The sequence below is a fragment of the Sarcophilus harrisii genome, chromosome 2, assembly GCF_902635505.1.
Source record: "Sarcophilus harrisii chromosome 2, mSarHar1.11, whole genome shotgun sequence".
NCBI lineage: Eukaryota > Metazoa > Chordata > Mammalia > Dasyuromorphia > Dasyuridae > Sarcophilus > Sarcophilus harrisii.
Window position 1 is genome coordinate 483,988,383 of NC_045427.1, and position 13,490 is coordinate 484,001,872.

A 13,490-nucleotide genomic window follows, 5' to 3' on the forward strand; every position below is an offset into this window, starting at 1 on the left:
AGTAAGGTTTTAACGGAAACTATGATGTGTCCAGAGTTAACTAGTTAGTCAGTGACAAAGCAGGAGCTCCTTCCCATGCAACAAGTGATGATGATATTTCACAATAGGCTGTGAAATACAATATCATTTTTCAAGGATGAGGAAACAAGAGCCACTTTGTGACTAGGAACAAGAAAGGGTTAAAGTGGAGAATCAGTAAGGGATAAGGCTTGGAATTCTTAGTGCTTACTCCCGGCATCCTACATGACCTTGGACCAATTTACTGTTTTATTGTCTCTAGGTCCCAGTATCCTCTTTTATGAAATTGAATAATATGAAACTGAGATATTCAGACCTAGACCCAATTCGTAGAGGAAAGGATCTAGGAATACCCAAACAGCCTCCCAGAAGTCTCCTCTAGAGGACAGAGGAAACTCCTTTTCAACCCACAGAAAAGCTGTACATAAAAGAATCTAAGGGTTGAAGAACCGTGATTTGCCTTTACTCATTGACACTCAGAGGGTCCCCCTGGGTTTCTGTCCCAATTCTTGGAGGAGTTCTCCATCAACTATATCTCTCTGCCAGTGAGGGTAGGTGCGATGACACCTTTTTGTAGCTACATGCCAATCCCCCTACTCCTCCCGTGGAAAAATCTGGCTTGGCTTAATCAAAAACAGATCCCATCAGGGTGGAGGCGTTGATGTGTCAGCTGATATTCAGTCTCTGGTTATTTGCTCAGTTCTCTCCCCCCCCCCCCCATCTTCCCAAATCCACCCACCCACCCCTTTCTCCACTGCTCTGGTCCTTATGTATAGCACTGAAGGAGAGAAAGAAGCCTTCTTGGACGTTAGAGGGGAGCCCTCCGAGCTGGCTTCAGAGATCAAGGCTCTTCCCGGCCCTCTGTCTGGTTTTAGATGGGGGCAGCTCCCACTCCCATGGGCCCTTTGCCAACCCAGTGGAGCCCCTTTTGCCACCTGAGGAAAAGAAGGCTGCAAGAAAACTCCAGCAAGAACAGTGGCTTATCCCCCAAACATTCATGACTAGACTGGGCTAGGGATGCACACTATTTGTATTGGTGAGCTTGCCCCACAAGCCCAAGAGAGGAGATGTTTAACCAACTAGTCCTCAGCACAGCCTTGTTTCATCACAAGACGACCTCCGGGCCCAGGGCACCTCACTGGCCCTGGACCACCCTGCTCTCAGCATTCCCTCCTTTGCTGCGGCTCTTCCCCTGAGTCTGACTGTATTTCTTTCCTGCAGCTTTAAGAAGACCATTGCTCCGTGGTGGGATGGTGTGTTAAAGCCACACAGAGGAAGTTACGCAGCCTGGATCAGACAGTGAGATAAAAGCTCCGATTGTGATTGAAAGTGATGGCAAAAGGATTTAGCCTCAGTATTAACTTGGAGAGGAGTGGAGGGGGAGAGGGAGAGGGAGATTTCCTAAAGCTCCCAGCCATCTGTCCTGGAGCTCAGCTGGGGGGATGCTGACCGTCCTAGATGAGAAGAGGTGAAACCCACCACAGCCCAGGAAGGACCAGATCCCAACCACTGTGGGTTCTTTCCGTGTTTCTTTTCAGGGGGAGAGGGGAAACAAAAGTTTAACTTGTTTGTGACCGACCTCCGACTCCACCCGAGTGGGAGGCGCGGGCAGGCTTGCCTGCCCCCCTCCCCTCATCCAATGTCTCTGGGACGGCTGCAGGCAGCTCCACATGCATCCTGATTGCTCTCCAACCCCAAACTAGCAGCAGCAGCAGCAGCAGCAGCAGCAGCAGCAGCAGCAGCAGCAGCAGGAGGAGGAGGAGGAGGAGGAGGGAGGAGAAAGGACCAGCTTTCACCCCTACATCCCCCTCACCCACCCAGTCAACAGTCAGAAGAGAGGCAGAGCCCAGAGGGGTGGTGGTGCTTTGGCTGGCTGGCTGACCTGCGCTCCTTGGTGGAATCTGTCCGTCCCTCACTGCGCCTGTTAGAAAGGCTCCAAGCCCGGGTAAGGCGGAGAGGAGGAGAGAGGGAGACAGAGGGAGAGAGAGAGCGAGAGCAAGGCTGGAGTGGGGGGAAGAGCTGCTGCAGCTTCGTAAGGCTGGTTTCATTTTAAAAGGGCTCCGGTGACCATGCAGGCATTCCCCAAGATCGCGCGACGCTTAAAGCAATCCGGTGAATTATCAGATGTAAAAGTTATTTAGTAGCGTCTTCTACTAGGAGAGAACTGGAGTCTCCCCCTTGGAGGGGTGTGTGTATGTGTTTGTAGCGAGATCTTAAAGGAGAAGGTTTTCTTTTTAGCTGGCTGCTAAGGGATTGGGGTTGTGGGTCTGCCCAGTTCGGATTTCGGGGGTTTTGTGTTTGTTTGAGGGTGTTGGGGAAGGTTGTTTTGCATACATCAGTCTGTGTTCACATGCAAAAATAATTAACCCTTCCTTTGCTTACGATCCCTCCCCTCCAATTTAACTGCCATTTGGGAGGGGCAGAAACAATACTCTCCCCTCACTCCTTCCTTATACCTCCCCATGCAGACTGCAGACTGATGACTGTCAAGTTGCAAAGAGCGCCTTCTTTCCAGACGTGACTGGGAAACTTCTGTCCTGGTCGGACTCTGCCTCCTAGAAACAGGGATGGGTGGGTGGGTGGGTGTGTACTGATCGGGGACAGTGTGTGAAGGAGAGCCGGGGTGCCGTGGGGAAGGCAAGGGAGCAGCGACGCTTTAGCTGCAAGTTGCTTCCATTCCCAAGGCTTCTCCAGAAGAAGTTGTTTGCTTAGAGGTTGGTGCAACTGCTTTTTTTTTTTTTTTTTTTTTTTTTTAATGGTTTTATGCTGGAGAAATGGAAGGGAAAAAAAGATGCAACTAATTACTAGAGGGTTTCGAGTGTAGTTCTTCTAATTAAAGAAGACGATGCCAAATGAACAGGGCACCCTCAGTGTTGGCCGGTGCTAGGGATTTTATTAAATGCATTATTATTAATTAATAACGTCGCCTGCACACAACTTTCAATAAAATTTGCCTTGGAACTGCTCAGAATTAGCCCATTTTTCTAATGCAGGCAGCTTGCATTCCGCGATCTGTTTAGTGTGGTCCTCACTTAACTCCAGCCTTGCCGAAGTCACTTGCCCGCCGCCACCAATCGGCTCCTCTTCTTTCCTCCTGGCGCCCACAAAATGGGGAGAAAGATCCCTTCAAACTTCCCCGGAGGGACTTTTTTTGTGCAGATGCTCCTCCCCGCCCTGTGCCCTAGAGGATTCACCTTAGAAAAATTGTTTTTTCTCAACTACCCAGAACTTTGTGAGTAGCCGGACTACGCAGGAAGCACCCTCACTTTACCCCTTGGTTTCGGATGTCCTGCCTCCTAGACCCCGAGCCTAGGAATCGGCTCCCAAGTGCTTGAGCGTGCGGTGAAAAGACACCGGAGAGAAGAAGCCGCCCACCTCCAGCCACGAATGCTTGATGAGGCAAAGAGAGGTGCAGGAGAGGCAGCAGACGCCGCCGGCTGGGAAGTCACCCACCTGGCCTCTGGGTTTGGCTCTTTAATTCTTGCCTTCTGCTAGACAGCTTTCCAGGACAGTCCGCTTTCTCAGGCCATCTCAACAGCAGCCTCCCAATGCCCCCGAAAAGTCTTTGGTGTGGGGGTGTGTGGGGGGGGAGTCGTAGGATGAGAGGCGGGCGCGGAAATCACAGAGAGGAGGGCGATTGGAGGTAATTGGCCCGGATCCTGTCACCCCAAGAAGACTCTTCTAGGAACAGTGCGCCCGGACCTGAGTAGCTGCTCCAAGTTTACTCATTGCCACTAGAGATGTCTGCAACTCCAAGTGTTGCCTCTCTCAGATCCCAACCAGACTGAAGAGGCGATAATTCAATACAATAGGAATCTCAGTTCAGCTGTCCCGGTAAAATCTAATTTTGTGTGTTTGATATTCTGGCTATCAGTACCTCTCCCCCTATTGTGCCAGCCCCCCCCCATCCCCGACTTTGCTTCTCCAAGACTCTTAAACGAAAATAAAGAACATTGATTCTATTTGTTTCCAAGAGCTGCAGTTTCTTAATAATAGCAGGTGGAGATTTATTTTCCTAGGAGAAAGCAATCTACCAGAATGAAACCTTTGATTATGAATATTTCCCCCTCTCGTTTCCCACCGCCTGATTTATGCTTTATTATTCAGAAAACTCTGGTGATGTTTTTTGGTATTGTTGTTTTGGCAAAAAACCAAGGGTAATATTAGAGTGCTGAAATCATAATTCCCCCCCCCCCACGATGTCTACAAATGCCCACTTAATTGGTTGTAAATACGTTTCCTAGGCAGATTCTGTTGTTGATTCCCCATACACACACCTCCATTTTCCGGGGAATATGTGGCATTTAAGACAACAGATATGAGAAGCAATTAATAGATATTTTACTTTAGGTCTACACAGCTCACCAGCCCGCTCGGCTGCCTTTTCTCTCTCCTTCCCTCCCGACGCCAGCCTCACACTTAGAAATAGACTTGCCGACGAAAGCGGTCGTGTTCTGCAGGTTAAAGAAAGGGATCCCTCAAGTTAACACCATGTCTAGCCCCGGGAGAGCAAGAGAGACAATTGTTTCTGGTTGGACTCCGTTCTGAGCTCTCTACCTGTCTCTGCTATTCCCGAAGAGTTGGAAGTCACCCATTTGATGAATTAATTAGGAAAGGACTGTTTTTGGTGAACACAACAACAGCTCTGATATCAGCATTCAGACCTTTGCCTGTCATACACTATTTTATTTTTACTACATTTACTCATGCTGTAAAAATAGAACACAGACGGTATTCTTTCTGAGAGTTTTCTATCAGGGAGCGCATTCAAGGCCAGGCGAGCTAACTGTAGAACAGGCTTTCCCTCTGAACAGCACAGAAAGATGAGGATGTTTTAGGTTCTCATTCATCTCCATCAGGAGCCCTTCATCCTGAGAGAGAGGGAAGGGGGAGAGGTTAATACAGATGTATGAATGCCCCTGAACAGAGATCAATGGGACTATAATTTAAGGCTTCACCCAAGACCTGATAAACCGAGTACTCAATCTGGACTGAGCCAAAATGGCTCATCCACTTTGTCATTTTTGGCAGAAGATGTGTGAGTGACTGAGTGAGTGAGCATGTGTGTGTATGTGTGTGTGTGTGTGTAAGAAGGAATTATGGAAATTTATTAACTTCTCAGGCTTCTTGTTAGAAAATTGCCCTTTCCATTTTTATCTTTAGAGATGTGGAATGGGGATCAGAACGATGGTTCACTATCACCTCTGTGGTAGCTAGGTATTGATGTTATATTTAACAGAATAAGAAACAATACATAACTCATGAATCTGGTGTTAATTCATCATAAAGAGACTGGCTTTATTGGCTAAGTACATGACAGAATTCTGGTTAATATGGCAAGTAACCCTTAGAATTACATTTATAATATTTAAACTATATATAAAGTACAATATTATATTAGTTGATCATTTAAATGATCATTATATAGATTTCTAATAATTATTATTCATGAAAGTGATGATAGCAATCTTGGTGACCCAAACAAATGCAAAAAGTGAGAATTGCAGTGTTCTTGGTTCTGAACAGAAAACTTAATTGGGAGGAGATGGCATTGTTCTTCTGAGAGCCTTCAATATTGCTAGTTTCTTAAATTATATATATATATATATATATATATATATATGTTTTATATTATAAATAAATTTTATTTATGGCTCTTAGACTATGTTTTCCTGCCCACTATTCTTATTTATTGGCCTATGTTTCTATTACTATTTGTTTCTACCTATATTCATAGTCTAGTTTCTGACTTTTAATAGCTCTGGCATTTTGATTTGCTAGTAAAGCAACTATTAAATCTTGGCTCCTGGGGATCTTTTGGAAAATCTGAAGACTTTCATTTCCTTTTACACCCCCCCCCCAACTCCACCCCCAGGATGGAGGGAGCTATTGCTGGCCTAATCCCCACCACTAAAAATAATAAGAAAACCCATCACCTTTTTAAATGATGTGCTTTTTCTAGATGTACAATTTCAATATTAATAAAAATAACCCACATTTCTCAGGAGACCTTGATAGATAAATGCACTGATTTTTTTTTTTTTTTTTTGCACATTTGGTCAGAGAGCTTTTGTTCTTGTAAATTTTTATCTCTCTCTCTCTCTCTCTCTCTCTCTCTCTCTCTCTCTCTAATTTCTTGCAGGTGTGGTTGCTAATGAGCACTCTCTCCTCCCTTCTTACAATGAAAGACAAGTCAGACCCCAGGTACCTGGATGGATTGGCAGCTGAAGCTTCAGAAACTTCATAAGTTGCCTGTGGCTAAAAGCCAAGGTCAGCTGGTCTCCTATTAGTGCCTATCCCTGTTCAAGTAGAGCAAAACAACCCATCCCCTGATCAACACCTCAGTGGCTTTTTATTTTTTCAGATGATCACAAGATAGCTGTCACTTTAAACCCATATGAAAGTCTTTCTATTTTTTTGGTTCAAAACATTACATTCAGTCCCAAAGAGGAATATGTTTCCAGCTAACATGTATACTACCTGATTTTTTTTTTTCTAATTCAGGCCTGGGGGGTTCATTCTAAGTTCTTTCCAGCACACCACACTTTAAGGACACTTTAAACCCTTCATTGATTGGAAGGACAAAAATTAAAAGCAATCTGATCCAGCCTCATGCGAGATCCCTGTGGATTTTCTTCCTATCCCATTTCAAAACCCTGTCACCATTTGAGAGCGTGCCCGATTTCATCAGCTTCACCTCTGTTACCTCTAGGAGAAGTCACCCACCCACCTTGTTATGCTAGGAACAGGGGTGTGTGAAGTTATGGACAACTTTGTGGTCTGCTGGCCGATGGTGTGAGAAGCCCTGGCTCTGAATTCTCCATCTGGGCTGGCCAGATTTGCCTTCTGGACAGAGCAGTTCCTGCTTGCCCACAGACAGTGGTCCTCGGGTCTCCGGCATGCCCCTGGCCACTCCTGTGTGGTAGATGTGGCGGCTTCATGTGGAGCCCACCATTTACTCCTGACCCAGACGCTGCCTTTCCGGGGCCTCTTGGGGCCCAGAGTCCGCCGCCCCCACCTGCTGTCATGCTGCTCCTGGCATCCCTTCTGCTGCACTGCCTCCCCTTGGCCATGGGGGACTATGACATCTGCAAATCCTGGGTGACCACGGACGAGGGCCCCTCCTGGGAGTTCTATGCCTGCCAGCCCAAGGCCATGAGCATGAAGGACTATGTCACGGTGAAGGTGGAGCCCGCTGGGATCACTTGTGGAGACCCCCCAGAGAGATTCTGCACTCATGTAAGTGGATGGCTCTTCCCATTTGAAATAAAAGCCTGGGGGTGGACGGATAGGTGGGACCTATAAATAAAGGATAAAGGGACCCAGACAGGTGATGCTCCTGGGGAGTTTCCAGGTTCTCAGTTCACTATTGTCCTTTTCCTTCCCTGCCCTTCTTCCCCCTGATCTCTGAATATGTGCAAAAGTGCAGGTTACTCTCCAGACCATAAGACACAGGATAAGGTTAACTAAATGAAAACTGGATCTTGATCCAGTGGGCACTCTCACTCCTTAATCCCCAATTGTGATCATCCCCACTCCTTGCCCTTCTTCCCTCCCCACCCTTTCCATGGGGTATGGCTTTTTTAGTTACTTAATTTGACTTTAGTATGCTCCTCTGGCTTAAGGGATTGTTCTAGAGTGAGTAGGCAAGAGTCTATCTGCAAGCTTCAGGAAACTGTCCAGGGCTCCTTCCTCCATGAGCTCCCATCATGGCCTAGAGAATCCCTCCTGTGCAGGCAGCTCTGGTGGGTCCAGGTGATCCAGCCAACCAGCTACAGGACTCCTTCCCTTTTGGAATCATAGGATCTTAGATGTCAAGCAGAAAGGGAATTCAAGAAAATGAAGCCAGAATGGTTATATGTTATTTGTTCAAGAGCACACAGGTAGTCAACAGTGGAACCGTAAATGAAACTCAAATCTAAAGATTCCAAATCCAGCTCTCTTTCATAATTCCATACAACAATCAGAATAAATGAGGATGGTAATGCTGCTTTTTATTAGATACTAATGACAAGTGTTTTGTTTTGTTTTGTTTTGTTTCAAATCCATGATTCTTTTTGTATGAAGAACTTCAAATGAGGAAACTGGGCATAGCAAGGCAACTGGGTGTGGAATCATAAAGACCTGGATTTGTTTATACCCTGCCTCAGATACTTCCTAACTGTATTATCCTGAGCCACCCTGTGCCTCAGTTTCCTTATCTGCAAAATCAGAGTGGATTTAATGGCCTTAAAGTCCTTTCCAATCTAATGATCCTTCTATTCTGTTAATAGTAGTTCAAATTGTAGTCTTAGAGAGTTGCCAGGGATACTGAAATATTAAGTTACTTGCTCAGGATAATCATGTAATCAGCATTTGTCAGATACTGAGGAATGCTTGAACTCAAGTTCTTAGAATTTCATTCAAATATTTTAAACAGCCTTTTACTAATGAAGAAGAGCCTGAGAAAATTATAAACAATAATAATAACCTTACATTTGTATGGTACTCCATTTTCACATGGGTTCTCTCATTGGCTCCCCCAGTGATCCAGTGAGATAAGAGAGGGCGGGATTATTATGCCCCTTTGTCAGTGAGAAAACTAAAGCTTAGAGAAACTAAATTTCTATGTGTGACCACATGATTAGTAAGTGGTAGAAGCAGAAATAAAAATCCATGTATTTTTGACTCCTGATAAAATGCTGTTTCCTCCATATCTGATTCTCTAAGAAATAAGGCAATAGACCCAGGCATACTTGAGTTTCTTCCCTAAGTTTTGATGCAAATCCTTTGTGACCTTGTAAAGGTCGTTCAGTTACTTCATTGAAAATAGAGATGCTTTTGCTGGTCCACACACATGTTACGTGTGGCTGTTTTAATTTCTGGCCTATAGAGATTCATCCAAGAGGACCCATGGATGCAGGGAAGCCCTCCTCATGCCTGAAGGTGACTGAGAAGGTCACCTGAGAGCCCAGGGGTGGGGAGAGAGAGCAGTGCTCTCAGGGCCATGTGAATGAAGGCCTTGGTGTCCAGGCTTTTTCAGAGCAGGAGGGGGAACAGAAAGTCCAGTGAGAGCACCTCAGAGGTAGCATCCCTTTTCCTAGCATGTGAGAACTACTCTTCACCCTCCAAAATGAAAGACAGCCACTAGCTCTTGTATTTAAAACCTTGAATGTATTTTTTTTCTTTTAAATATTAATCATTGCCTTTTATTTGGCATACCACAAGGCTTGTTTTGGTGGGGGAGGGGAAATGGCTGATTCATAATTCAAAAGACTCACTTTTGTTTAAAGAGCTTCAGGGGTCAGAGACAACCATAAAAGCCAGGTCAGAAGCCCTCCCCATCTATATCCAGTTCAGAATAATAGCCTCCTTCTCCCCTGACAGCGTGCCTCCTTCCCTCCCTTTGATGGAGCCCTTGCCCTGAGAATGGCAGATCCTGAGCCAGGTATCACCAGCCACTGAAGTCCAGCAATGGTAGTTGCACACCTAATAAGTGTCTGAGGTGGGTTAAATCCAGGCCTTCCTTCTTTCAAACCCAGTGCTTTATATACTGTCCAGTGCCATTTCTTACTTAAAGCTGAAAATAAACAGCAGGGCATGCATGTGCAGGTTCCATCTTACCAACTGAGTCTCCCTAAATACGGGTCAAGGCTGCTCTCTAACAACAGTGGATCTTGTCCAGCTGCACCCTCTGCAGTTTTGAAAACAGGAAAGCCTTATCTCCTCTTGATCCAAAGCCAATCTGCCCCCATGATACGAAAAGAGACCATCCATCCTGTGGCTGCTACGCTCCTACAAATGGAGTTACATGGCCAGGTCCCCAAGCCTGCTACAAGAAGGGAGACTGAGGCAAGCAAAGAGGGATAAAGAGGAGGCTTTCTTGAAGGTCTGGGGTGAGAATTCTCCCTCTTCGGCTGCCTTCTCCTTATTGTTCACATCAATGCCCTTCTGGCAAGGCCACCTGAGAAATGAATTGTAAATTTCACTCTAGCGAGGAAGGGGAGGGGGGAGATAGACAAGATAGATGAATAAATAAAAACCTGGATGGTTCTAAATGCACAATGAGAATTAATAGGGAAGAGCTCTCAACCAAGGATGCTTGAGCAAGGGTGAAATTTGAATGAGAGCTGCAGAGCTTCCAAGCGGTTCACTTGCCACCTTCTCAGCTTGGAGCAAGCATGCTGCTCTGGTCTATGGACTGGGGAGGGGATAAAGAGGGGGCGTCGGCGTCCCCCACAGACACCACTGCACTTTCTCTCCCTTGGCGGAGGGCGGGAGATGGCTTGGCATAGTAAGTAATTAGGCAGTTCTCTGCAAGGGAGAAAGGTTGCCAGCCAGCTACCTGTGCTGCTTATAAAAAAGGAGGAAAAAAACTTTCTTTGTGTCTTGGAGACAATAGCCAACCTGAGGAGAGGAGTAGTGGAAAGAAGGTAAAAGCTGGTGGCCAGAATCAAACTTCGTGTTTTTTGTTCGATATCCTTATTACCTCCGTATCTGAGAGGCAGTTTAATGTAGACGGAGTAGAAAGGTGAATCTGGCCTTGGGAAGACCCCAGTTCAGATAACACCTCTGGCCCCAAATGGCTGTATGACTTTGGCTAAGTCTCGTTCGCAATTTCTTCATCTATAAAATGGGTGTAATGATAGCACCTGTCACGGGGGTATTGGGAGGATCAAATGAGACAATATATGGGCAGTGCTTTACAAACCTTATACTGCCATATAAATGCGAGCTATTATTATTTATGAATATTGCAAGGCTGGAGTGAGGTAATAGGGTGGCAAATGTATTTCTCTCATTTGATAGTTGTAAGTTAAGATATTTGGAAGGATTTGAAGAGATCGTATGTATATAGAATATGTTTGATGAGATGTACATACAGGCAAATATCTCCTATGTAGGTATCATATATACATGATATATAGGCTATATGTATTGTTACTACATATGTACACAGATATGTATATAGGCTATATTTGTACATACATATATTTCAGTTGTTGGGTCTATTTTTCAGCTGTATCCATTCTTCCTGACTCTCTTTGGGGATTTCTTGATAAAGATACTGAAGCAGTTTGTCATTTCCTTCTCTAGATCATTTTACATGAGGAAACAGGGTAAAGTGACTTGGTCAGGGTCTATACAACTAGTAAATGTCTGATACTAGATTTGAACTCAAGAAAATGGGTCATCCCTGACTCCAGCCCTGCCCCTCCCTCCATTGTGCCATTTAGCTGCCCCTATGCACACATATACATACATATACAGAAACCCACATGTGTATGTATTTTTTCTTAGCTATATCTATATCTCTCTACCTGTCTGTCTATCTATTGTCACTTCAGTGTGGAAAGAAAAGTTGGGTTCTGATTCTGTTTCTGCCACTTAACAGCTGTGTAAACTTGAGCAGGCTGTCTTCTGTCTCTCGGCTTCAGTTTCTTGATGGATAAGCCTCTGGGACCAGAGCAGAGGTGCCAAACGTGGTCCCCCCCATCACAGGCTAAAATATGCTTGAGTGTGGCCAAACTAGATTAAAATGGGAATTTTTAAAAATACAATAAAATGTAGGTATTACTAATATGTGGTTTTCTAAGTCATCATGTGCCCACAAGGATCCTCAATGTGTGGTTTAGTGGCCTTCATTTCTATTAAGTTGGACACCACTGGATTAGTGGACATCTGAGGACCTTCCTGACACTAACATTAGGATTTCATGATTTCTGAGGCATCGGCAGTGCTCTCCTAGAACTTGGAGCAGCTTCTTTCTCTTGAGCTTGACTTGCTCAAAGGTACCACAGGGCTTTCATTTTCTTGATTGTAGAATCTTAAGTTTTAGAGCCAGATGGGAAGTTGAAGGTCAAACGTCTCTAAGTTAACATGGACAAAACCTCTTATCTCCCAAACATTAAGCTTGTATCAAAGTTGTGTGTCACAAAAGTAGGGTGGTCATCCTAGTACTCAGTAGTCAGGGACACAGAAGGACCAGCTTATTTGATTTTAAAATCTCTGTGCCTCAGTTTACCTACCTGCAAAGCTCATATTGTCAGGGCTACAACACAAATTAGCTGATGGGAGCCAGAAGTAATCTCAGTACTCCCCAGATCTCTCCTCCTTCACATCGATAAATGTTTGACATTGAACACTGCATGCAAAATTAAGGTCAGAGACTCCGTGCCTCTCGCCAGAACTCAATATTTATGGAAAAGTTTCCACTTATGGGATGCAAAGCTGCCATGCTGGCTGACTCAGGTCTTTTTTACCCACTGAATTCTTTCCCCTTAAGCCCACAAATGAGTATGAATATACAAGGACTCAATCACTAAACAAACATTTACTGAGTACTAACTAATGTACAAAGTCTCTCTGTTGGGCATTAAGGGAATAGAATGGAAGGAAAAAGACAAGGATTCTTGGTGCAGTAGGAAAAACCCATCTGGAATTTGGAATCAGAAGATCTGGCTTCAAATTCTGATTCTGACACTTAATTGTCTGTGAAACTCCCAACAATTTGTTTCACTTTTCTGGGTTTGGGTTTCTTCATCTAAAAGATGAAAGCATTGAATTAATTAGTTTCCAAGATTCTTTCCAGGTCTAAAACATGATTCCATGACTTTCCCTTCAAAAACTTACAGTCTAGGTGGGGAGTGGAGACATAGTAAACACAGAGAGATAACTAGTATCTAATAAACAGTATAGAAGATATGATAAAGCAGTGGCTGATTAATCACCAGTCTAGGGATAGATAGTCAGTATTTCGGGAGATCAGGGGAGGGAGCCATTTTGGTATTTTGGTGTGGCCAGGACTTGGACTCAAAGGGAACTAAAAGGTGCCTCCAATTCTAAACCTATGGTCTGATTATCTCTCCATGCACCTTCACTTAAAACCACTCTCCCTTTGGAGAGCTGCTCCAAATCATCTCCCAGATGTCATGGTCCTCATCAAGAATGAAGGACAAACAGCTCTTATTAATTCCGTAATTCTCTGACTTGTTCCTTTATCTTAAAAACAGAAGAATATTCTTCACCTTCCTAAAGGAAGCAGGTTAGACTAGAGAAACTCTTTTATCTCAAAGGTTTGAGATCTATGCCTCAGGCTGAAAGGGATTTTAAAAGCCACCTCACCCAACCTGCTCATTTTACAGGTGAGAAAATAGCGGCCCAGAAAGGTTTCATTGATTTGCTCACAGGGACATCAATAAGTATCCAAATCAGGATTTGAACACAGGACTCTTGCTTCAAATTCATTGCTCTTTTACTATATACCAGGGATTTAAGCTACACTTTAAAACATGAAAAGGATATGAAAAGGGAGAAGAGGGGAAAGAGCATGTGTAACGCCCCTAAGCCAGCCACCCTTTGCCCCCCGTTTTCTTCTCTGGTGAATCTCCAAGTCTTGTGCGATTTGAAAGGCCAACAGATCAGGAAAAAAACCCAAAAAACAAAACAACCAACTCAGGGAGACTCTGGAAGTCAGATGCATCTCTGACCCT

At 44.7% G+C, this 13,490-nt stretch overlaps 1 protein-coding gene across 2 annotated transcripts in view; it reads left to right on the top strand.

The window, feature by feature from the left end:
- Positions 1–801: 801 nt before the first annotated feature.
- Positions 802–13,490, top strand: part of NTNG2 (netrin G2) — a 99,306-nt gene continuing 86,617 nt past the window's right edge. For both annotated transcript variants that reach the window (XM_012553943.2, XM_031954878.1), the window contains exons 1-2: positions 802–1,963; positions 6,161–7,257. In XM_012553943.2, coding sequence (XP_012409397.1) covers positions 6,958–7,257 — 300 coding nt within the window. In that variant the 5' untranslated portion in view covers positions 802–1,963; positions 6,161–6,957. The remainder of the gene's footprint in view (positions 1,964–6,160; positions 7,258–13,490) is intronic.